The following is a 25,899-nucleotide window of genomic DNA, read 5'->3' as shown; positions in this document are numbered from 1 at the left end:
TGCTGAAGCACAAGAGGTTGGACGGGGCTATTTTCTGGATCCCAACATTTTAAAAAATGTGTACTGTGCTTCCCGTTCCATGCGTAGAATGTATTAGCACTTACAGTCCCATTTGATTGAATTTTAAAATGGAAGTGACTTTATTTTCTGAGCATCTGTTCTGGAGCTTGGCTCCTTTTCATTGCGAAGAACTGACTGGAAATTGTTTCTTTAGGATTTTCCAAGGTGTGGAATATCTTTGTGTCCACAGGAGTACAAAAAAATTGCATGAAGATAATTTGTCGGCTTACTGTTCGATGACCAGCCTTGACATAAAATACATGGCAGCATACGTACTGCCTTTTTGCACTGTGAGTGAATGTCTAGAAGTCTTACAGCTTAGTTGAGACACATATGGTGCAAAAAAACCCAACCAAAATAAATTATCGGCAAGCATCAAAGCAAGTTTGTTTTAAACTTGAGCCCTTCTTTCTGCTCTGTACTTCAGCTAAACTGATACTACTTAGTAATAAATCAGAGTATTCTGTGGTCAAATCAGATAGCTAAGGGACACGTATTTTTGTCAGAAAATCTTGACTCGGTCATTGTTCTGAACAAGATCCAGACATACTCAAGGCTTATAGAAAATTCCAGACTGAAGCATGGCAATTACTTGGAATTTTCATTCTCCATTCCACTATTTTACCTCAAGTATTAAGAGGTGCTTTCCTAAGCAAGAAGCATTGTTGAATTGTTTGTAAGGTTCCCCTTCTCCAGCACTGATAGTGGTACAAGAACACACAGTGTTACGAAGAGAGTCTGTTGGTTTTTTAAGAATCAGGATTCACAGTCTACGAGATGCAATATAAAAGTGTTTCTTTTTTCATCGGCCAATTTTAAAACATTCCACCTGAATGGTGGCTGCTAGCCAGAAGAATTTCATTTTGATTAGACCAAGAAGCCAAAGAATATAGAGTGCAAAGAAACTGAAATATCACTGTTAAAAACAGCTGTCAGAATTCAGAACTTGCCTGGATTACGTACAATGATTATCTTGACTATGAATAAGAATCACTGAGAAAATGATGGCTTTTCATATATTTGGAGATTTCATTTAAAACAATTGCAAAGAACTAACTAATGTGCTTAATTACTTTGTTAGTAGTGCAACTTTAGGTTGCAAGAGAGAGCCTGGGAAGCCAAATATTTGCTCTGTTTCCAGCTGCTATGCAAAACATTTGGCTTCACTTAGACTGGCAACAGCAAGCTGTTGAGGTCTTCTGTGAGAATGATTCTGTAATGGATTTACTAGTTTGTCTAAATCTGATGATTAATATGTTTCCAAATACAGCCCATTTCACTTTCAGAAAGCAGTGTCTGTTTCATTAAAACCTTGCTTTCACTACAGAACTATTTAGTGACCAGCAGGTTCTTTTGTGTCTGTGTCCAGACTTCAACTATGTGGTCAGACAAGTACGTCCTAGAAGTATGATCAGACTGTCAAGGGTGCTCTGACTCTAACCTTCCCTTACTTTCTAAAATTCCTTTTGTTCCATCTTTCCACTCTTCCTTCAGTGTCACAAATCATCAAGAACACAAAGATCTACATTCTGCTTTTACACTTCAGCTGGACAGAATGTCTTTTATTTCACTGTGTGTCTCTGCTTCCTTTGGAGCTGTTGTAATGAGCACCATAATGCATTTCATCTAAAGAATCTACCACTTTGAAGGAATCTATATGAAAATGAATTACTTTGCAATTGAAAATGGATATATGGGAAGTGTCTCCCTTACTGATTCACTGTCAGAGAGAGAAGACAGTCGCCTTTTTCCTTTCTGCGGCCCACTTATCTCAGAAGACTGGCTGGTTACGGTTGCTCGTCTGGAGGAGGGATAACTGCTGAAAGACCGTGAGTCTTTAGGAGAAACTCTCAGCAGGGGTCCAAGGCAAGGAACATATGTTGCAATGGCTGTTCTAATGGATGAGAGGTAGAACCAGTCAGATTTTTTCTGTTAGCACAAAAATTCAGTCATCATAAACAATGCATTTATTCATAGAGATGAACTAATGCTGCATGGACTGGAAAATTACTGGGTACGAAAAGAGTTTTCCAGATATCCAATATCTCATACACAATCACCCTGCAAGATCACTTATTCACAGTGTTCTGCAGAACTCAAATTTATTGCTTGGCAGGGATAAGGGCATTAAAGTATAACTCTTCGAACTGAAGGGAGCTATTAAAATGATGTTTTATCTGCTTTCAGCTTAATCAGGGCAAAAATAAAATTCTGTCCCTTTAAACTGAACCTTGCAGAAGTACCACATAATGAATTATTTTAATCTTCCCCTAAGCAGCTATTCTAGCTTCCTCTTACACATCTGTCTGCCAGCTTTCTGTAGAGTTGTGCAAAAAGTGCAGTTATTTTACAGTATTTCTTTCCTCATATGCAGCATAAGGAAACTCTTTTACCTAGCTCTCCTCTTCCTCCTGGCCTTCCACACTTAGATGTTCGTGCTCACCTCTTCTCTGTCCAGTTCCCCAGCAGGTCTTTGTAAAGGGTGAAATGGCAGCATATATGGCTTTGCTGCCATCCATCAGATCTTACAGCCTGCATCTGAACTTGATATGGTAATAACCCTAGATGTTACAACTCAGAAGAAATACTATCTGAAATATGAAAGTTTGAAGAAGGGTGGGGAAGATGCACAAAATAGAGAAGAGGTGGATTGACTTACTGAATTGCATCTCTCACTGGCCTGGTTAATTTAACAAACTGCTATTTGCAACACTGACAAATGTTTGCATCTCTCATGAAGATAGTTAAAATTTTACGGTGCTTTCCTTTGAGGTGGAAAGGTCTCTATCTTTTATCATGTAATCTGTAAGTACAGATCAGTATCCATAAACATCTCTAACTCCCATCTGCATAGTAATTTGTTCCAAGTACAAATTCCACTGACATTTATATGGCATTGAGAAGTTTTCTTGGGCAGGGCAAGGCTGTCTTGCAGAGATAAAATGAACAGGTGAAGCAGAGTTCAGGTACTAGTCCTAAAAGTGACAGTTAATGTCTGATTTTCTTTGCTGTGTTAAACAGAGTTTATAAGAGTGAACTTACCTGTATTTTGGGTGAGTAATGGCATAAATGATGGGGTTATGGATGACAGAAGCTTTGGCAATCACAGCTGGTATGGAGTTCATGAAGGGTGTTAGGACGTGGGAATACCTAGGGTAATGCAAATGCATTCTGTATTTAGTATTGAGTTCTATGTAGTCTATGCAGTTATACACTGACAACGCAATGCTTGAGTAGTGCTCCAGGGAGAGTAACAGGGGAAGTTCTGTACCCAGTGAGAGAACAAATTTTACACCCTTTGACTGTAAAGATCAACATCCACCTAATTGCATTTCTGAGAAACATGATATCTTGGGGCTTCTCTTGCAACACTTCACTACTGTGACTCAGTATGGTGGCAATTCCCATGTTGTTTACCCTAGGGACAAAGCCAGCCTTCAGTAAGTGAGTGTGCATTCATCACAGTATCTATCTGCTCCAAACTCAGCAGATCTACTTGCTGAGTAATATGTCAACTAATAAATCTATTTTCTGATTCAAACTGTATTTTTTGCCTGATCTGAACTAAAAAGTGAAGGGGGAGTATTTTCAGGTGTCATTTGTTACTCTCGCATGTTACTGTGACCATGCATATATGCAGGTGATGTGACTCTAAAGGATAAAAGAATTATGATTGATGTCTATCTGCCAAGCTGCTATCAGCCAGTTAATTTTTGAAGATAGCTTGAAGTAGCTCAGAAGGTCTTGGTCAGAAGAAAGTCAATAGAACAGCTCAGACCAAAATAACAATAACATTTCGTAGGCAGTTTCTACCAGGCAAATTCTCCATAGACCTGCTTAGAGACTATGAAGACCTCTTCCTGCATTGGTAGAAAGAGTTCTTAGTGAAATGGCCTAGTAAGTCGGTCTTTCATGCTAAGGATAACATCCTTTCGTTATCACTGCTCTTCTTCCTGAGAAGGCATTCTAAGTTCCATCTTTCAATTAGCCTTGTATTCCTGTAGTATTATGGGAGAAAACAGATTTTCCTCTCAATCCTCTCTCAGAAGGTCTCTCATGAGCACTGCAAACAAACAGTGAAGAGAATTGCATAAGTAGGTTGTAGCTCCTCTTCCCAGTGAAGAATTTTTTCATCATACTACAAGAATATTTATGCTCTGTGATGAGGTGGAAATGGTTTGCCAATGGTAATACAGGAATCATTTTGTCAGCCGCCTGAATGTTGAGATGCCATTTCACCTCTAATTTAAAGCTTTTCACTGGTAAGAATTGTCCGAGCAGCATGTTCTCCATGTACAATTTTTAACATGGTTTCTCCTAATCATGCTTTCAAAGCATTGGTTAGAGGTGTAATTCTTCACAGAATCTGCAGAACACACAACAGTATAACCTTGCTGGGATGGAGTTTTTGACCCTGAGATGAGAGAGAGTGCTTTGGTAAGACTGATGGAGAGTTCAGCCAGCAGAAACAAACAGTGACAGAGGCTTTTGTTTAAGCTAACCACTCCCAGAAAATACCTGTAGGCCAACGATATTAGTGAGCATGACTGCGTGCTATCTTAGTATTGTCCGTTCAGAATATTTTCTAAAGGAATTAAGGTTCTTCCTTCATTTTGTGTATGTTGTTGCTCTGTCAGATGAGTTGTGTTTAGTCCAAGACTATAGCCACAGACTGGCATGCAGTGATTTTACCTGAGTTCATAGTAATAAAAGTTCACAGAAGGCCTCCAGGCTTGGTCTGTTAATCTCTGAAAAATCCCAGACGGATTGCCTAAAAGGCATAGTTCAGAAATGGAAAAGACGCTGAATGAAGCTGTGTTGTTCACCAGATGCCTTCATGAGCAAAATTTGCAAATGCTTATTTGTCACATACGGTAGAGTTATAAAACTGTCCATTTGTTCAGGTTTTTTTCAGTGTAAGACATGGGCTAGAAGCCAAGTTCATTTCCTAAAGTAGATGCTGAATCGTATGGGACAGCCTGACAGCTTAAAGTTTAGCTTAAAGCATCTCTTAATTTTTTTTTTCTTTTTTCTTGAGGTATCTTAGAGCAAGTAGTGCTGCAAGGTAACTGTGCTGGATTTCTTTGTCTTCTTGCTATTCCTCTGTCTCTAGTTGGTCACATACCACCAGTGGTGGGTGCCCAGTACCCAAGTCCCCCTGTGATAGGAAACGGGACACTGGGACACAACCTAAGGATTCGTGTTTCTAAGTGAAGAACATGTTTACCTTCATGGAGAAAGTGTATGCTGCTGCTTAGAATTGCCCCTCTGGATACAAAGGGAGAGAATCCTCTTCTCTTAGCTTTTTTTCTTCTTAAACATAAGATTTTAGAAGTGCTATGTTTAGAAAGCTGTCTTCCTAAGCTATGTTTGAGAAGAGGCTCTGCAGTGGCCTCTTCCTTAAGTGTGTAAAAAATTCACCCCTGCCTCCCAAAATGCTCCATCATAAGTAAGTTTATCCTGTGTGTTAATTTTAGGAAGACCTGCTTTTTATTTCTGACTTGAAAAATGCAAATAAAAGTGTTTTGTACTGCCATGGGAGTCTTCCACTTGAGGATTTTCTAAAGCAGATAATCACACTTTACAAAGGCTACACTGAGGCACAGGAAGATTTGCATGTTAACATGGGAGAAATAACCATATAGAGCCAAGGTGTCCAGACTCCCAGTCTATTACTTGTACCTGGATTGTATCAACTATAGGCTGGTGCCAAGCTATGTACAGATAATGTATTAATAGCATCTTGCTTTTGCTGAAATTACTGCATAAAATACTGACAATTAAATAGATGAAGAACATGCTTAGAAGGTTTATATTTATGATCTTTTATATTCAGCATCAAAAAGCTCCCCAATGCAATGTTCTAAGTTTGAAGTTGCTTATACGTGTAAGGAATTTCAACATTTTGATGTAACACAAGAAAATGAATATACTTTTGTAAGTAAACGAAGTGGAGAAAGAAAGAAAAGAGAATCAACCCCTGGGTGGATCTTTTTGGGCCCCTTATGTAGCATTTTGGTGCTAAATAAAGTTCAGATAGTTAAAATATCCTAGCATAGAGAATCGGCATTCAGAAATCATTAGCACATTAATGTTATGTTGCCAGGAATAACCTTCCTGTTTTTTTTTTCTTTTTTTAAAAACTTTTTTTTTTAAAGTCAAACTAAGGAAGAATCACAGTCAGCATGTGCCTCATTTGTTAAGTGTCACTCCTAAGTAAGCGAATGTTTTGGATGCACTTGAGGCATTAAACTTGACAGGTAGCTTTGACTTTCATCTCTTACAATTTCACAGCTTTTGCTTTCACTGAATACTCCTTTGCTGATACATTCATAATTACCCAGCAAAAGCTACCAGAGCAACAACAGAGTATGGTGACCAGGAAATGACATAAAGCAAGATGACAATCAGTGCAATTTTGGCCATCTTCCACTCATTTTTCATCCTCTGATACTGTTTCTGGAACTCTTTATTTCCGTGTTTGCTTCCAAATGTCTGAATAGACCTAGGAGAAATAAGCATACAACAGCAAAAAAAAGGTGGTAGGGAATTGAGCAAATAGCTTCATAAAATGGAGCAAGAATTACTCTTATGCTATTTTATGCTAAGTCATGCACTTTTAATGTGTGTTAATGTATGTATGTGACCAGTCCTTCAGAATTGCATGCACTTTTGTTCCACTAATCAATGGCAAAATTCACATGTACTTCAATGAAGAAAATAGTCCTGTACCAGAAGAATTTCCACATAAATCAGGTGTTCAAGCCTAATGAACAATGCTAGATTAAAATATAGTTAGAGAAGTCTTTGATTCCCTAGGTCTGATTTTGCTACCTTACTCTCCCTCTGTACTTCTGAGCTATGGGACTAGATATGCTGATACCTACAGGACAGGTATCTACAGATTACAAATGCACTGGCAGACATTGGCCTTTATTTTTATAACAATAGCTTTTGTTTCAGAGACCCGAGATGAAATGTTTTACCTCTTTTTCACCCTCTGCCAAATATGGAATTTTTTGTTCGAGTCCTCTATTTTTCTGTGCAATAGTTATTGATATACTGTTGTTAGGTGTCTCTGATGTCCCTTTAGTATTTCTTTTTGTTGGTTAATTTCTGTAGTCCTTTCTCATCTTTCAGATTTCTACTGGTGCTACTCATACTCTTTTCCATGTTATTAGACAATATACTGAACAGCTCTGGCTTAAATTCAAGAATGGCCCTTTGAAGGATCATACTTCTTACCATGTTGACTATTGACAGAATTCTTGTTTGGTTTCCTGTCTCAGTCATGCATACAACTTAAAAGTGAAAAACTTCCCAATTTTCTTCTGTTAGTCTTTGTTTTAAGATAATAAGCAGTCACTTAAACAGAAGGATAAAAACTTAAAGACTGTTGGCTACTTACTTGTTGGCCTTCTTAATAGCCTCAAATATAAAGACATAGCTGTATATGATCGCAATCAAAGGAATGAAAAAGACAAAGCAGAAAAGCAACATCGTGTAGGCGCGGACCGATGGTGTGAAAGTCATGTAGTCCCAGGAACAGGAAGTCAGCAGACCCTCAGGAACATACGCACCTAGAAAGACAGACAGGATGCATGAGCATAAGCCATGAAGGGATTCTTATTCTGAGTGCTGAAGTTAGAGAAAGATACTTAGAATAACATGGAATTTAGTCCTATTTAGAGGGGAGAAGAGTTCGAAAGGATACATGATTCTTCGTTTAAAGCACCTCTTTTTTTTCCTTTTCTTTCTTTTTTTTTCCTTTTCTTTCTTTTTTTTTTTCTCCAAATACTTCAGTGGGTCTTGGATCAGACCTGTATTGTTTTCAAATATCTCCCTTTCGTGTCAAATTGCTGTCTTCCCAAGGAGAGAAATGAAACTGATTGCTGTAGCTACCACTTTTTTAAGCTTGTGTAAGTAAGAGAAATTTACTGTGCGAAGGAGAGAGATTTATTGTGCAGATCAAATTAATTTTGTCGTGCAGTAAAGTTGAGTACAAGTTAAAAAAAATCATACATACCCAATATTCTGCCTCACATAAAATATAATCTCCTTAAAGGAACTGTGGCAAACTGTGAAGTAAAGAAATTGTCAACAGCAATATTTTTTTATGTTTGTATTTTAATTTTCACTGTTTACAGTCATATTTTCTGTTGAACTCTTAAAAAAAAATTGCACCAGATGTGCTCAGATGCATCTAATTGCCATATGAGAGTTAGTACTGTGGGTACTATTAGAGTCTAATTACAAGATACCAACACCCTTCAAGCAATTATTCCACTTTCTCCAATTAAGAATCTAGAATGTAAGACTATATTGTAATTTTGTTGTTCTAACAGCTCCTCATTCAACTAAAGGCTGCTTCTTCCAGTATTGCAGTTTGCCTGCTTAAACATGCTTCATGACAGTAACAAGACAATAACAAAAATCTGCTTAAATTTTACTCAGTAACTGAGTTTGTTGCAGCATCCTTTGGGAAAATGAAACATTGCCATATTCTCACCTCGGCTGAGCTGACAACTCTCTTCTGGAATTAGGGAGCACAATAGTGGGCTGGGGTTTTGAATGATGAGTTCATTCTAACATACTGAAACTGGTGACTCACAGGAATCAAATTAATGGTAGTGAGGCAGATGCTGTTATTACAGAAACTTTCTTTGTTACAAGTTGCAACGATCAAGATGCTGTATGTGTGTTCCAATTTGCAGGCATAAAATTCACATTTACAAAAGCAAATTAGTTAGTTATTACTAAATGCCATCCTTATTGGAAGCCTTAGTGAAGACCCCAATGGCTGAAAGGAGAATGTGACCAACACCTAGTGCAATTTGCTCATCTAGAACACAGTCAAGACTTATTGAAGATGTACTTGCACACAATACTCAGTCTGTATTCTTTTTTTATATGAATAAAGAAATTTAGATTGACATGACTATCTTACGCAGTACCTTTAGGGAGGAAAAAACTGATCAGAAAAAAAGAAAAATACATTTATTTCACTTTTATATCGTTGAATTTGGCTCAACAGAAGTAGGTATGGGATAATGAGCAGGCATATCCGTCATAAATTTTAGCCTTGATTTTATCTGCTGCTTTTTATTCGGTAAGTAATGAGCTTAAGGAAAAGTGCCATTGTCATGCAATATGCTGTCATATACACTGGATTTTTTTTCTTTTATTAGACATCTTCAGTTTAAATATGTATTTTACCAGCTTCCTTCAAATTGATTTATTCAAGGCTAATATGCAAGCCATTATTTCAAATCTCTTCTATACCTGTAACTAGTCTTAAATCCCATGCTATGAGAGAAAAAAAACCCTTTTATTCCATTTCACTTACTCCATCCAAAGAAGGGCGGGAGGCTCCAAGCCAAAGAGTACAGCCAGACTCCTACCAGGATTATTAGGGCCTTCTTCTTAGACGTCACTCCAACAGAAGCCAGGGGTTTTGTGATGACAAAATATCTGTCCAAGGCAATCACCATCAAAGTGATCATAGATGTAATGCCAAAAAGAGCTCCGCAGAAGGCATACAGCTCACAGCCTTTCAATGAAGATGACAGAAGTAGCAGTGAAATTAATCTACCCATGCTAATTAATTTCTGGGAGAGTTCAAGTCTGTGTTTCTTGTGAACTCATGTCTTCTAGAATTTGTAAAGCAATGGAACTTCAGTTTTCCTGCAGCTGTAATGCTATTTCAAAGCTGCTGTCTGTCTTGCTAATTACATTATCCATGGAGATAAACTTCAAAGATTTTGTTTGCTTGAATTGCTGGAGACAGTGATACTTAACATATTTTCATTCATTGATTTCTGATGTTTCTAGTGGAATCATTTTAGCAGTCCATTAATATCTTGTTTAACTCCAATTTTACTGCAGCTCCCGTACAAACGGCTGTTCTGCTAAACAGTGGGTTATAGCTACTTTGATATCATGGAACCGTTTATATCTCAAGGTCAGCAGAACTGAACTAAATATGTAGACTATGAATATATTAATGAGTGATTCTAATTATTCAAACAACCTAATGATTAAAAGCAGGGGTTTGGTTGTTATTTATTTGAACACTTTGTGGAACTAAAAAAAAAAGTGGTTTTGGTCATCAGAGAGCAAAATAGCAGCATTATTTCTCCAGCCTTCCTCACTGTCAATACCTGTTCAAGAGGCAAAGACTACTCTTCCTCTTACTACAGTTAAATAGGAAGAACGAAAGCACCTTCATTCCACATTTTCTTACTGCACAGGAAATGTTCAGTTAATGTTTCTGTTGTGAAAACTCACTTTGCCAGGCTTTCTTGCCTCACTTTGCCAGGTGCAAGTGCCAGAGCAAGTTATTTAGAAGAGCTTTTAAGCTGGGCTGTTGAGGGGTGGTGCTTTTTTTGTCATAGGACTTTGCCAGTAACTAAGCTATGAAATGACTGGGGAAGAATGCTGGCGAGAAGAGTAGTCCTGTGCCAATGTCGCCTTTGTATCTATCTCATATATGAAATTTTCCTTGCCATAGGGGGAATGTATTTATTGCACACAGACAAAAATGTTCAAGAAACATTTATGTCAACATTGAAACAATGTTGGGAAGTGTTCCCAAAATTTGCAGGTGTACCTGAGGATGAGGAAATAGTAGATTAACTGCCACTATGGTAAGAACATACTTGGTGATATCTTAGAAAGGATATATACAAACCTTTCTCACCAAAAATCCAGCGTTTGTGGAGGCTGTTGGTGAAGAAAACTGGAGACTGTGTAATGGACATCAGGAAGTCACTAACAGCTAGATTGATGATGAATATGTTGGCTGGAGTCTGAAGGTTCCTACTCCTACAAAGATCAGAAGGAATGTTGCTCAACGCTGCTGCACTGTTAATTATGCTGTTACTCTTTCCTGTGAGCCTTGGCAGCCTCACAAGTACAAAGGCACACTACATAGCAAGTTAGAGCAGAATGCTTCTCATTTCCCTCATGAGAGAACATAAGCAAGGCGCAGTTTTACACCCTGTGCTCCTGTGCACTTTACAGGATTGTTTTGATAACCAGCTCAGTGATGGGAATAAATCATATTGTTCTTTAAATATTCTGACCCAGTGCACTGCATGTCCATGATTAACAGGAAATTAAAGTTGATGTACTCTGGATTTGCTGGATCTGGGTCGTGTTAAGCAGGGAGAGCGCAGCGCATTTTCCACTGCTGATAAGATCAACAGTGACTTCGAAATACAGGGATTAAGTGAACTCACTACGTACCATATCAAGCATTTTGTTTTACATATCACACTCATTTCACTGGCCCAGACACTGACTTTAGAGAGCGCGATAGCCAGCCTTTAGTGTATCCTGCCTGTATATGTTATTCCTAGTATTATAGTACAGTGTTTGAAAGGGTACACATAAAAGCTCAACTGAGAGCTCCTCAGTTTGGGGTTCAGTGTAGCCTTTTAGCTCCTTTCTCAAATTTTCAGTCTTAGGCACAATTGAAAAATACCAGAATAAATGATGGGTTCTCTGTGCTGATCCAGGGACAATCACTAGGACTACTGTTCCCTATCTGTCAATTTAGGAGCAAAGAGATATTATGAGTAGATGCTTATGGGCTGCTTGTATTTGTTCAGTAGTCTGCAAAGTTATTGAACATATTTCTGTTTCAGGCAACTGCCTGTCTTACAGTTTGCCATTACTTGAGATTACTTTGTAGGCATCTGGTGTGTTCTCTGAACGTCTGATCTGCTTGTTACTTTGCTATCAGTATCCCTATCTATCTTCATAACATCTTCAAATGAAGACAAACCATGTCCTCCAGTGGAACTGTAACTGCCATGACTGCATTTTCTGTATGGACCAGCCAAAGAGCTCACGTACTTTATCCTCACATACCTGGCCTGCGTGCCAAGACCTTTTGTGTTCTTAAGGCCATGTCATTCATACTTACGTGTTTGCATCTACCCTGAATGCAAATACTGAAACCTACTGTTTAATGTGCCACAGAAATGTAGGCTCAAGATCCAGACTACTTTAATCCCCACTCCAGTGATGTAAGTTAACACAGCCAAATGATCATATAACTGCTATTGTTTTGGTTTATTACGTTGGTGTCTAAAGATCAATCATGAAGTAGAAGCTCACTGGGTTGGATATCACAGAATCACACAGAATCACAGAATGGTCAGGGTTGGAAGGGACCTCTGGAGATCATCTAGTCCAACCCACCCGCCAGAGCAGGGTCACCTACAACAGATTGCACAGGACAGCGTCCAGGCAGGTTTGGAATGTCTCCAGAGTGGGAGACTCCACAACCTCTCTGGGCAGCCTGTAATGCCAATGCTCTGGCCCAGTGTGACAAAACAGAAACAGGATGAGTGAAAAAGAATGGTGAAAATATCACATTGTTGTCCGAGATCCAGTTTCCTTCAGATATAAAAGTTGGAGTATGGCTTTAGTTAAAAGGAAATAAGCCAAGTGTTAGAAAATGTGAAAATGAGAGACATGGCCAGTAAGGAACAGAGGGGGAAAAGAAACTGAGTAGTAAGCAGAAGGAGGAAGGAAACATCTAACATAGAGAAAGTATGTGGGAGACACAGGTGCAAAACATCCCATCAGTCCAGTGCAGACACAGTTCAGCCAGTAAAAAAAAAATCACTGGAAGGTATCTCCTTTGGGTGCTTCTCTATTGCTTGGCATATCTGGGTGATTCTCTGCAATTTTGCTATGGCTGTGGTTAATGGGAGGAAGTCAGAGGGAAATGGCGGGTTGCCATATTTTTTTCCTACAGCAGTGTCTCGTAGTGCATTTTACTATGTCTGCATAGCAGTCTGATAGTCTGCCCGTGCTGCATTTGCAGAGCACAGTCAAGGTATTGTTAAAGTTCATAAATTTCAGTATTTAAAAAAAAACATCCAAATGAAAGATACCTGCAGAAAGCATAGATGACCAGAAAATTACCCAGAGTTCCTGTGATCCCCACTATAAGAATGACTACTCCAATTGTATAATGGGCGTGGTCTGGGACATCCACTGTAGGAAAGGCACCAGGAACATCTTGGACTGTCATCTTCTGTGGAGTAAACAAGAGGTCATAGGTATATTGTCTGACTTTACTGAATAAGCCGGCATGTGCTTCTCTAGAAGAGGAAGTGGTCAAGAATGCAAAAAGTCAGCAAGCAAAAGAAGCCAGAAGAAGTTAATTGCTTTCAAATTACATTTACTATTGATCATCTTCAGGGGATAAATATGCCATCAGCAGTGCAAACATCAAAGGGCAGTTTATATATTTACTGTTGATTTAGAATTTTGGTGAAGAAAAACAATCTGTTCTCTCCCAAAAGAAAGATAAGGATATAGAGGAGAAAAAGAGAGACAGGAAGGGACCCTTTTCATTCTATCTGACATCAAGTAACACAGTACTTACCAAGTAGGTTTTCTGTAGTTTTCATTTCAGGAAAGTTTCTGTACTCATGAAGTATGATTTCTGTTGTCATCCGACAGCAGTGGCTAGACCTCTCTAAGTAGAAATGATCTTCTATGGATAAACATGCATCTCTTCCTTTAGTAGTATTGCTATTTAATTTCTCCCACTGCATAACACTGAATTGTGAGCTGCCCTCAAGACTTGGTTACCAAAAACCTGGCAGCATTGAACAAGAGTCTTTTGGAAACTAAATTAACAGAATTAACTAGATTAACAGAATTAACTAAATTCCAGAAACACTGGAACACAAATCCCTTATACCTTATGCCTGATTTCCATATCGGTTCTGTTTTCACTCTGCACTGAATGAAGGTGTTTTGCTTTCTGTCAAGTATGTGATAAAGCACTTGATGAAAGCATTTGTGTCTTGATCAACTTATAACTCATAGCAAAATTCAGTTGCCAAGTCTGAAGACAATAGCATTTTAAATAATAATTTAAAAACATTTTTAGTTAAGTATCAGGAGCCACAAACACGTTTTAGGCCAACTGACCCCAGATTAATAATGAAGTGAACAATTAGGCTGCACTGAGGAAGCAGATGACCCGATAGAAATTGAAGAGGAGAGAAGAACAGCTGTGTGAACCATCACTGTTATGCTGCCTTTTGATATAAGGTCAGGCAAGGAGACTTAAAACACTCACCTCTGTGCAAACGTGTCTTGGCATCAGCTCCAACCAGCTGATGGAGTCATGAAAAATACCAAACCCCATCCTTATTCATCTGCGTGAACAGATCCTGTCTCCTTCATAGCCAGGCTTTTCTCATCAAGGGTGGCACTTGCTCTGGAATGGCATGCCATGACCACTACTCATAGCTCAAGCCTGCAAGCTGCAGCCGTGCATTCCTCAGCTACTGAGCTACAAGAATCACACCAGCGTTGAGTAAAGCCCATGAAATATTTGAATCAGTTGTAGCCTGCCTACTATGAATACTGTCAACTTGTCTGTGGCCTAAGATCCAGGACAAGGGAATTGGCTGTACAAAGGTCTGTGCCTGTATCAAGCTTAAATAGTGCTATGAGGTTGGACATGTTCTTTCCAGTCACAAGTACTGGCAGGTGGTGGTACAGCTGTCATGTGCCGTGTGTTTCCTTCCCAGGAAGAGGAAGGTTGCTGGTAGGAAAGGAGGAAGGTGCTGAGGATGTGAAGATCTCCCTTTTATGCTACAGTTGTGTTAGTGATTGGTATTCACCATTAGAGTGCAACTCAGAAATACCTTTGACGACACCCCAGTTATCAAAGGAAATGGGTATTTTCAGGCAATAGAGGCAGACATTACTTCTGAAAACATCTGTGAGATAGAGCTGAAGTTATTAGAAACAGTGTGTGTTTAAAACCAATGTGCCAGTAGCAAGAGGTGAACCCCAGGAGCGTCTGGAATTCTGGAAGAGATAGTCTTTGCTGAAGACCTGAAGATTGCTGAGCTGAAGATCTGCCCGCAGCAATCTTCAACAACTAAAGTGCACTCCCTGGGTTTCTACATTAGCAGCAATGAAATGCTGGACAAATAATCTGATCTCAGAGGCAGAAAATGTACCTCTGGCTGTTATTGTAATTGGAGCAAAATGTTAAGGTTGATACACTAACTGAATGACAGTATCATGGCATTTATTGTTCAGGTTCCTGCAGCAAAGTGGAAATTGACGTCACATCATTATCATCATCATCATCATCAATGGGCACTTCGCCTCGGTAGAAATTACTGTGCTTAACACACTGCCAGTAAAATAACAAAAAAAAATTCTGATACTTCTAGCAAGTGGAGAGGAGTGTCTGAGATAAAACTGTTTTAAATAAATGAGATCAGGTGTTCTTTGGTTTGTTTTTTTTTTCTCCTACGCCTTGTAGCTAGAACATTTTTAGGTGCTGTTCTACAGAGAGCTAATGATGATTGTTAATGGAATGGAGGTTTCTGAAGTTTTTCCCTGTAGCTATCCATTTAATCAGAACTAGATCAAGGTAACAGAAATGAAGCAACTGAAGGAGCTTGTTTTGCCTACAAAGAACAGATTAAAATGACTTTAATTTGAATTAAATTTGTGGAGGAATAAGGACAAGGGAAAATTTAAAAGATAAATATAAATAGAGAAATCACAAGAGAGGAAAGGTTATTTAAGGGACAGTAGAAGACTTTTAAATGACTTATTCAGGAATGAAGCAAGTTCAGAGTCAATAAAAATGTCAAGTGTGAAAAAAATAAAGGAGCAGTGATAGCACATAAATATTATTAAGTATAGGGGCAAAAAAAAGGTCTGTGGCAAACAGGAATAAATTCACATTTTAGCGTGGACTTCCTATAGTCCTGGGATATTTACCACAGGATCTAACTCTGTCTGTTCTCTAAGAGGAAAAAGTCAATTATTAAAAGAAGTCATTTTACTGTTTTTATTGGTAATACAGATCTGATTCAAAGCTTCTTTAAGTCAAAGAAAGGTACTAAAGTACAAAGGTACAAAGATCAGGACTGAGCAGTTCAACCTCGTCACTAAGTTGCATACATACAGCTTTCTTACTAGAAGATGAAAACACATGCCTGTATCAAGTTCAGCTCTAGATCTTCTATAGGAATTGTACGTCAAAAGAAAGGACAGTGAGAAAAAGGTAGTGTTGAGGAAATCAGATCAGCAGGATAATCAAGAAATGAGACAATTCCCAAAGCTTTTCTCTATTTAGTTTCTCCAGCACATTAGCCTTGTTTAGTATCTGTTTTCTGTTGTCATCCCACGGTATGAGTGCTTGGTTGGCAAGGGAGAATAAGAATCCCGCTGTTGGAATCCCCACGGTAGCAATTGACCTTTGAGAATACTCTAGACCAACTATTTCAACTGTTGATAATACATAGCATTGTTGCCCTGCATGTTTTTCTGTTTAGCCTTCTTTCTATGAAAACCTCATAATGAAGATAGTAAAAATGAACAAGCTAAACCAGCACTTAATTATTTCTCTTCTAAGTGATATGACATCACAGTTTATTTAATGTAACATGGTTCAAAACATCACCAAATGCACAATGAAACTGAACTGGAAGCTAAGAGGTTTGACATTTTCCAGCGGATGGACAACAGACTACAGCTTTCCTGAGTCAACAGGTTAAAGATACTTGGACCTGTGGCTCTGGACCACAGGGTGCCAGTATACCCAGAGACCAGCTGTGCTGTGAGTGGCTTAGATCGGTATTAATTCTGTGGGAAGCAATTCATTGGGAAGAACCAACTTTCTGAGAGTTAGTCAACATAAACGTTGCACATTTCTTAAGCAAGCAAACAAAATGGTCATGGAAGCTGTGGAGGACATCATGGTAGTAACAGTAACATAACGAAATTTCTTCACAGTAAGTACTGAGGGTCAGTTGGAGAACATATCACTAGCCAAGGACAGCATTTCGGTCAACCTTAAAAGCAGGTTTTATGGTATTGTTTGGGTGTATATGAAAACTGGCCTTTTGCTAGAACTGTAAAAGAATTTGTGTTTTTAATCTCTGATGGGAAAGTAATTTATTATTTATGATTTATTTACACTGTAGTTTTGCAGAATCAGATGGATAATTTTGGTGTGATAAGAAATTTGGGAAGTGCCACACTGATTCAGACCAGCATTGCTGACAAAACAATAGCCTGCCTTTAGCCATGATTGGGTGTTTCACAAAGCTGTGAAACATGCATAATGAACAGCGATGTGGGAATTTCATTTTCAGTATAGAGTCTTAGCAGTTGGTTTGTACCCTAAACCAGGGTTATTATCCCTTTGAAAGGATAATCTTAGTGAAAGATATTTTTATTCTCCATATATAAGTGTAATCCTTTTCTAAATCCTACTCTATCATTTGCCTCAGTAGGGTCAGTGGCAAGAAGTTATGAAGTTGCTCTCCATTAGAGTAATTCCTCCCAGCAGGTTTAAGTGTTTCCTTGTGTAAACGCTAGAATAGAGGGAAGCAGCTAGGTTTAATGCCTTCTTAAAATGCTCATTGTTCTCCCTAAAGGAGTGCTTGTCTACTGCCTACAACAAAACAGCTAAACCAGAACTTACTGTGTTTTCAGTTATCATTCAGTAAACTTGACTGAGACTTACAAATCTGAGATGCTTTTTGGGAGTTCGGAGAAAAGGGAATGTTTGATAGATAAATATATCTAAATCTTTGCTGTTCTATCTTTGTCTGTGGAGGTTGCAGCACAACATGGAGCCTCATTATTTCACCATGTAGTTTGTCAAGACCTTGCAAGACATTGGTCTGGAGAGAGTTAAAAGGATAAAGGAATTCCTTTGCAGTCCAGGACAAAACCGTGATTCCTAAGCGATTTGCCCAGGTTAGAAGGAAGCCTAGATGAGATATAAAACCCAGGAATATGTGATGCCTGTTTCTATTCTGTCTTGGGAATCTGTTTACTATACACATTTTCCTAAAGAGAAGGTTTTCTAAATAGTTATTTCATAATTGACTAAAAAATAAACCCAAACCAATCAAACAAGCTCACCTCTGAATAACTTCTACTAGAAGACATACCAGTTTTGAAAGTCCAACCCTCTCTCCCCCGCCCATAGCATGAGAAAAATATTTGTGTGTAAGTGAAAAAAGAACAACATGCAAATAATACAGTTCAATTATTAATGGGGAAATAAAAAATCTGTTCTTTTTCAGAGTACGAAAAAAATCATATCACTTAATTACTGTTCACTTGGAGACGTTGATTACTGAAGTCCTACAAAAGCTAATAGTGATGATGGTAGGAGCAAGGCCATGCATGTAAATACTTGTACTGAATATAAATCATATTTGATATAGCCCGCTCCTCACAGTCTCCCAATGGCAAGAGTATAAAGCAAAGTTTAGTTTATACTTATAGGGAAAGAAGAAATCCTCATAAGGTCATTTGGGGATTTGAAGATATTTCAATGCTGGTTCCGATTGATGAATTGGGGTTTTTATGTGACATTTTTTCAAAAGCCAGGAACAGAAAAGACTAAGACAAGGACATTTTTCAGCTACTTCTTCCTGGATGTCAGATGAATTGTATCTAATTTGGTGTAAAACAAGAAAGGGAAATAGGGACTGCTATGTCATTGCTTTTATGAATTCATCTGGCTTCAAACTGTAGGCACTGTTTTTGCAGAATGAATGTTTTAATGGAACAGAGCCCAGTTCCAAAACATCACCAGTTTTGGCAGTCCCATGTTGACTTTGGCAACGTATCAGGTTTCTTTGTTCTTAATTTTCCTACAAATACAGGTAATGAAGCCCCTTATTTACACAGTATGACTTATACAACCAATAGTAGTGTTAGGCCTTTTACGTTACAACAAATCTTATAGTTTAGAAAAATTATCAGAAGAGAAACACTGTAATTTCCTAGGGTTTCTAGGTGCAGTGTTTGTACTGCCTACCTACAGGAGGCCTCAAACAACTGATAGCACTTATTTTTCTTCACCATTCCTCGCTCTGATTTCTGAGCTTGCCTCTGTAAGCACTTGCTCTGTGATGACAGACAGCACAAAGAAGAGTGTAATCCCACCTCAATTATGGTTTCAGCAGGGTGACGCCAACTGCTAAGCCCTCTTTCCAGTAGACAGCAGGGCTTTCCATAGATGATATTTGTCCCGTTGAGCAATTTGGATAGCAGATTTTGTATCCTGTCTTCCGGATTTAATCTCAACCACAAGCAGCACGTATTGTTTTCAGTCCTGAAACTCTCTTAAACCAATCTTAGTGTCAAATTAAAATGCAAAAGTTTGAAAATACAGTCACTTGACCTAGGGAGAGGGAATGAACAGCTAATTACCTCTTTCAGCAGAATAAGGAAAAAATCAATTTTTAATTTTCCAATGTAAATCACTCTGTCCCCAGAAACCTTTTCCATATTGCTGTGCGCTCTCCAGTCCCTCTTCTCCCTCCCTGCTATGTTCTGCTATCCTCTTTCATATGTTATCCATCTAATTTAGTTTGTAAGCTCCTTGGCTCAGCATACTCCTCTGTTTATTTTTCTGTAACACTGCACACATTCAGGTTTTATTAAAAAAAATAAACAATCAGACTGTATTATTACTATACAAATAATAAAATATTTACTGGTCCTTCGTTATAAATTAGGATCAAACTGAAACACCCAATCCAACATCCTATATGCATAAAAACTTTTGCAGTGTTTGAAACCTGCACACAATTTTTAAGTGTTATATGTCCATGCCAAAATACCTGGTGTGACCACATCAAGATTTTAAGTTGAATTTCAGGTGTTAAAAACTTTAAAAATTAGCTTGGGTCATTTTTTTATTCTTTACTTTTAAACAGACTTTTATATAAACAGCAGGTCAACAAAACTTTCTAATCCTAATAGTATTCTGAGATACACAACCAGGAAGAGGACTTCTGAACTCCTTTGGTTCAGGCTTGGGGGGTGGGATAGAGAATACTTTTAGTGAGCCCAAAGAAATTCCATCCTGATGTGTTGTCACAACAGATTCTCACCATCACACTTCTAAGGAAATTTTCTTTCTTTTTAGTATTTAACAACTGAGAAAGAGCTTTGATAGAACTTACCTGGGAAAACCTTCTGAACAGCTCTCTTGGGTAACTGCAAGTTACAACTCTAACATTTACATAAGCACTCCACTGTGCTTAAGGACTGTTACAGAAATGATGGGGATTTCCATCTTGAATAATAACATAACATAGCATTGTGTTTGAACTGCTAAACAACTGTTTAATGCACAGGAACATGTTGCTTTGATAGTTTTCAACACATTTGGTGTACTTTGCCATTAGACATGCCGCCCTGTCTTCTGCCTGTGTAACACTGCTGAAAAACACTGATTCTACAGTCCTTTCTGCAGTAAATAAATAGTTAAAGGAATAAAAAGATTTTAAAGTTTGCACTATGTTGTTCATTATTGTATTACAGCATTAAATGTGCACCTTAAATGTCCATTTACAGTTCTATAAATGCCAGCTTTGCCAGCAGAACTACTTGCTACAGCTTTTAGTGACAGAAAACACTTACTGTTGGGGCTCTAAGAGGCAGGTCCATCAGTGTGTAGGCATTGGCTTCCAAGTTATTCCATGCATTGAAGGACTCCACAATTTTGGTGCCGTTGAGGTCCTCAGAGGGATGAAAGATCCCCCTTTGAATGGGCTGATTATTCAAGTGAACAAAATCTAAGCAAAAAAAAAAAAAAAAAAGAAAGAAAAGCTCTCCTCTGAATTTAAGTCAGCCAATTTACTTGTTTGTGTGTGTGTAAAGAAGATTGTTAGATTCTCTGGAATAATGCGAGTACAGTGCAGAGTTTCTCACTAGAGCTTCAGATTGCTTCACTCCATCTTCAGCTTAGCAAAGGGCAGCAGCAGCGGCTTCCATTTAAATACAGGAGACAGCAGGGTCCGCACATGCCCAGTTTGAAGCTCCTTCCATCCAGACTCCAGCTTCACTTTAATGACAAGTATAAAACTGATGCTCACTTAAAAGTGCTGGTATCTTTTTTGCCTTTGACAGATTTATGTCTAAATTTAAATGCTATATCCATATTATCCCTGTACGAAGACAAAGAAGTTAAAAGGTTAACTGCGCTGTCTGTCTTAAATATTAGACCTTACTGTTCATTTTCACTGTGTTGGTGAATTAGTTTTTTTGTAGTCTGCTTTTAAAGAAGATGTATGTGAACAGTTCTGCTGAAATTGTCTGGACTCAAATAGATTCTGATATTTAACAATGTGCTTGCATGCACTTCTGTCTTGTAGAATTTAGGTCATGGTTATTTGTTGGTCCACTTCTAAAAATAAACAAAAAATAGGGATAAAACCCACTGACATCATCCTTTTCTGCTCTTCAGATAAAAAAAAAAAAAGCACACAAATACTTTAGGCAGAGAACAGCAAATAACCACTTGTTTCAAGAGTTGTCTGCTTCCTTTTTCAGTTGTGTTTAGTTAGGGCATGCATGAGCAGATTCTTATTCACACAAACCTTCCTTTACATTGCACTGTGCAAAGACATATGAATTGCTGTATTCGGAGTTGAAGGCTAGTTTTCACTGTGGTAAAGCGGTGTTTAATTGCAATAGAGGATTAGGCAGAGTGTGAAAAAAACTGTTTGAGCAAATACCGTAGCTTGAATATCATAGAGTTTAGGCTTTCCACCCACCATCATAACTACCCTAATGCAGGCTATTAGCTTCATTGCAATTGGTAATAAAAATAAATGGTGTGAACTGTTTCTGGAAAGCCTTTAGGAGAAGGCTGTGATAGTAATGGTGGGTATATTCCCTCAGCTCAGCGCAGATTCCCCTTCTCATGTACCTTTCCTTAAATTGGCACTTGCAGTACCTAGCCTTAAACTGAGGGAAAAGGGATCACATTTCTTTGCGTGAGCCGGAGCTGTGCCTCTATATCAAAAGCACTCACCTATAATGCTGCAGATTCCCTTTCCTTGATAGTCATTTGGGGAAGGTACCTTGTGTCACCAGGCTATTCAACATTAACCAGTGGAGACACTGCTTAGACTCTATAGGCTCTCAAACTGTGAGATCTTAAAAATAATTATTAACTGTTGTGAAAGGCAGAGAGATTTCATTGTGTATCCCTGCCCTGCAGTGTTAAGTAGATGCAATCAATCCAGATTTAAACTAGCTGTGGCAGACCTGAGCTCAGAGGTGGCTAATCACCTGATAATTTTTAACTTTGTCAATATCTTAGATTCTGTGGTGATTTTCCAGGGTGTGCTCTTCCCCTCTTCTCTGCGTGACGCCAGACACATGAATATCAGGGCATCAGTGGATGTGGCATTAATGGTACAAACTTCAAAAGACATTGATATGAAGTCCAAATCCATCACTCATGTTCCTTGCATGCAGCACACTGGACGTATGAGGCAACAAGCCATGATGTTGGACATTTTTAGGGACGGGACCTTTTTGGAAGATAATTCTGCATTTTACTACTAAAAAGGCAGATGTCATGTCCAATGGAAATGTTCTCATATGATTACAGTTGTCTGATCCTGTGTGATAGCCAATTGCTAGAGGCAATTCAGCTGACCTATTTTATATGCAATGGCTCAGCTTCCATGGAAGGAGAGGAGTCATGTCCTAGAACTGCACAAGGTGTGAAGGATGAGGCATCACATTCTCTTTACCTAGGGCCTGGGAAGTCAGACAAAGACATACAATAGCAAATCATTCACAAAACTTTTTTTCCTCTCAGACTTGCTTCTGTGTTATATGCAGTATTAAACCAGAGAGAACAATTTGAAGTATTTTACTGAGCAATAGTTGTTTTTCTTCATAGGTAAGGCTTCAAGTCATCAGAAAGCTAGACTTACAGATCTGGAGAGGAATTTGCCCTCTCTCTCTCCCTTGTTTATTCTTCACCAAAAGTTTACTTCTGTTGCATCCCTGGGAAACCTAATGGAGAAAATGCATCAGCTGATGACCCCAGGTACTTTCTAAAGTCATCCTGCTTATTCTAAAGTTTTCAAACATTTCTGCCACAGTTTTGTGTGTGAAACACTCCAGAAGCCCACCTGGCTCATGGCCCAGGTTTGAATTGCCCTCTGGTCACTTCTGGAGAAGAGAAAACCTGCCCAGAATTCATGTCTCTGAATTCTGTCACGTTGAGGTACAGTGAGAACATCCTTCCTGGTTTTAGAGTCCTGACTTTCCCCTGCACGTCTTGCTCCTGGTAGTTAACTTCTGTTCATAGCTTTTTATAAACTACAGGCAAAAACAGCAGAAAGACCATGGACTCTGGGGCCCTTCCATGAAACGGAGAAAATTGTCTAACAGGACAAGGGAGAGATAAAGCATGGTTAAAATTTAGATGTCAAAATGAGCAAAGGAGGTCTATCACAATGAGTGAAAGGGAACAGTGTCCTCTTCTTTGGCTGGGAGCTCTATGTGGAATTAGGTTTTAGCTCATCTGCAGGAATACAGAGTGGACTGAAAGGACAGGTGATCTGCTGCTTAGAAGATAAAGACTGCTGTTGGTAAATGCCAGGGGTGTTAGAAGACCAGGGGTAGGGTCAGCCAGGCATTAATGTCTCTGAGACATATTTACGAAAGCTCACCTGGGCTTCCTTAAATTTTAGGAAAGATCACCTAGGTTTCCAAAGCCAGTATGAGGAGAAAGGAATAGACTACTCAGACTACTCTTCTTTGAGTGCAGATACAGTTCTGGTATTTGAGTTACCACAAACGAGGAATACACAAAGCAAGGAAGTTGGGTGGTTTTTTTCCCCTGTTATGATGGGGAGAATGATAGTGATAACACCTGTAAAACATCTTGAAGATAGCAATGCTACCCTCAAAATACACTCTGCTTGCCTTCTAAACACACTAGTTCTTTCTGTAAGTGATGGGAGAGGGAGGAATTACTGATTTTTCGCTTGAAAGCCTATCCATTTTCAGTATCTGCCTTTCAAAAGACAATACCACACTATAAAATCTTAGTCCATAGCAGCCTTCCTTACACAGTCCCTCCTGCATAAAAGTTGTGAGCCCTGGGTATTTGCTGTGGTATTGCTTGTCAGTGGCTGTAAGATCGGAAAACACGTTTCTTTCAAAAGCGTTTTCAGAGGCCGACTTTTGTACTGGTACCTGCAACAAACTTACCTGCTTAGATATGCAGGTGAAAACTGGTTGCTCACTTTATACAGAAATCTGCTTTCGACCATCTGTGTTCTTTTTGCCTTTTAACAGCTAAATCTGTCAGGTGGGAACTCTCCCGCTTCCTAGCTGTTCCCAGACAACACACTGCAATTTTGGCACCCCAAATAAAGCAGGGAGAGAGTTGTGCTTCTTTGTGCTCTATTAGTAATAGAAATGTAAGTTAGTTCTCCGTGCCTGGAGTAACTAGGCAAGGCAACAGGGAGGCAAGTACACCCTTTGTAAATAAAATTGTTAAACAGAGTATAAAGTTCTGTATGGCCTTTTATGGGAGCACACTGTTTCGACTACGCGAAAATCAATAGATAAAATAGAAAACAGTAAATCAAATCAACATGGTTTCTGCTTAGCTGTAGAAGTGAATAATTCACCTCATAGGTAGTTCTAATTTTATAGGCTAGCCAAGTTCTATGGTGGCCAGCAAAAGCACAAACCACTGGGTGCAGCCAGCAAGCGTGTACCACTGTAGAGCTGTTTTGCCCTACAGCAGGACAGCGAGAATCCCAGGGCTGGACTGAATACAGAAGGGCCAGATCAGAAAGGATGGTTTAGAAAAGTCCATTCAAATACTTTTTTTTTTTTTCCCCTAAGACTTAAAAAAAAAAAAAAAGGCCTTTTCCACTGAGATGAAAAGATTATATAAGTCATCTCTTCAACAGTACGAATTTAGCTCTGTACCATGGCATTAGACTGCCACTCTATGGCAAGACACAATCCAGCAGGTGCTCTGCCTTAGTTTCCCCAGTCGTATTTCCAGCTTACTCTAGTGGCTTATGGCTTGCTTCAAGGCCACGTAGCTTGAAAAGGTCAACCCACCTCTGTCCCTCTTGTCCTTCCTCACAGAGTTTGAAGACAAAGTAGTCACACAAAGAACCCTACAGGCCAGCCAAGTTGGATTTGCAGTGCCTCCAAAGAAAGCTTTTAACCTTGTTTTGTGGACTGAGTTCTCAGATTCATCCTTTCCTGTCTCCTATGGCTCAACCTCTGTGCAAAGCCTACCCTTCTCCAGGGAACTCTGGTTAACCAAACTCTTCTCAAATAATTTTAGCTGGAAGCTTCCCTGCTTCCAGTTCCCAAATAAAAGCTCTCACCTTCCTAGTCCTTCTCACACGTGGGAAATAAAGATGATTGTGCTGGTGCAGTTTAGTGCCTACTGTAGGCAGGGACAAATCATATTTTAAAAACGATAGAAAAGTTGCTATATCATTGCAGAAAGAACAATCTGCCCATGTTTCAGGCAATGATTAGATAAAAAACTTAAAGAAAACTTACCTTGCTATTCTCTGGCCTGTAATAAATCAGGTCTGTGCCACAGGCAACTCAATCTGAAGTGGGCTGAAAGGTGGGGTCAGCACATGGCAGTCTCCACGTTGCCTTGTCATCTTTGCTGGAGGCAGACATTATGAAAGATTTGCTTATGCAGAGATACAGCAGAACAGCGTGTTTCCCAGCTAGGGTAGGACTCAGATAAAAAAAAAAGATTATTGGTAGATAAGAGGTGAGAAATAAAATTGCAGAGAAATTCTATTTGTCAAGCATTTTCCCCTAGTCAAGTACTGACTGCCATTAGAGATGTATGCAGTGGCCAGTGACAGACAGCAGTGCCAGGTTTGAGTCAGCATGAATAGAGAGCTTGTAGTGCTTAAGGGAAGAACAATTGGTACCATTTGTTTTTTTGATTGTTTGTTTTTTAATCTCATCTGCTTATGTAGTAGCTATTTCTGA

General features: G+C 38.9%; 1 protein-coding gene across 1 annotated transcript in view; it reads right to left on the bottom strand.

The window, feature by feature from the left end:
• The window catches only part of OPN4 (opsin 4), a 24,548-nt gene extending 3,721 nt beyond the window's left edge, over positions 1-20,827 (bottom strand). The window contains exons 1-8 of the mRNA XM_009893029.1: positions 20,521-20,827; positions 12,969-13,111; positions 10,751-10,884; positions 9,407-9,610; positions 7,469-7,640; positions 6,401-6,565; positions 3,103-3,210; positions 1,774-1,954 (exon numbers count right to left, since the gene is read on the bottom strand). Coding sequence (XP_009891331.1) covers positions 1,774-1,954; positions 3,103-3,210; positions 6,401-6,565; positions 7,469-7,640; positions 9,407-9,610; positions 10,751-10,884; positions 12,969-13,111; positions 20,521-20,547 — 1,134 coding nt within the window. The 5' untranslated portion in view covers positions 20,548-20,827. The remainder of the gene's footprint in view (positions 1-1,773; positions 1,955-3,102; positions 3,211-6,400; positions 6,566-7,468; positions 7,641-9,406; positions 9,611-10,750; positions 10,885-12,968; positions 13,112-20,520) is intronic.
• Positions 20,828-25,899: the final 5,072 nt, after the last annotated feature.

This window comes from Charadrius vociferus, unplaced genomic scaffold (assembly GCF_000708025.1).
Source record: "Charadrius vociferus isolate BGI_N301 unplaced genomic scaffold, ASM70802v2 scaffold429, whole genome shotgun sequence".
NCBI classification, from domain to species: domain Eukaryota; kingdom Metazoa; phylum Chordata; class Aves; order Charadriiformes; family Charadriidae; genus Charadrius; species Charadrius vociferus.
This window is presented reverse-complemented; position numbering and strand designations above follow the sequence as displayed.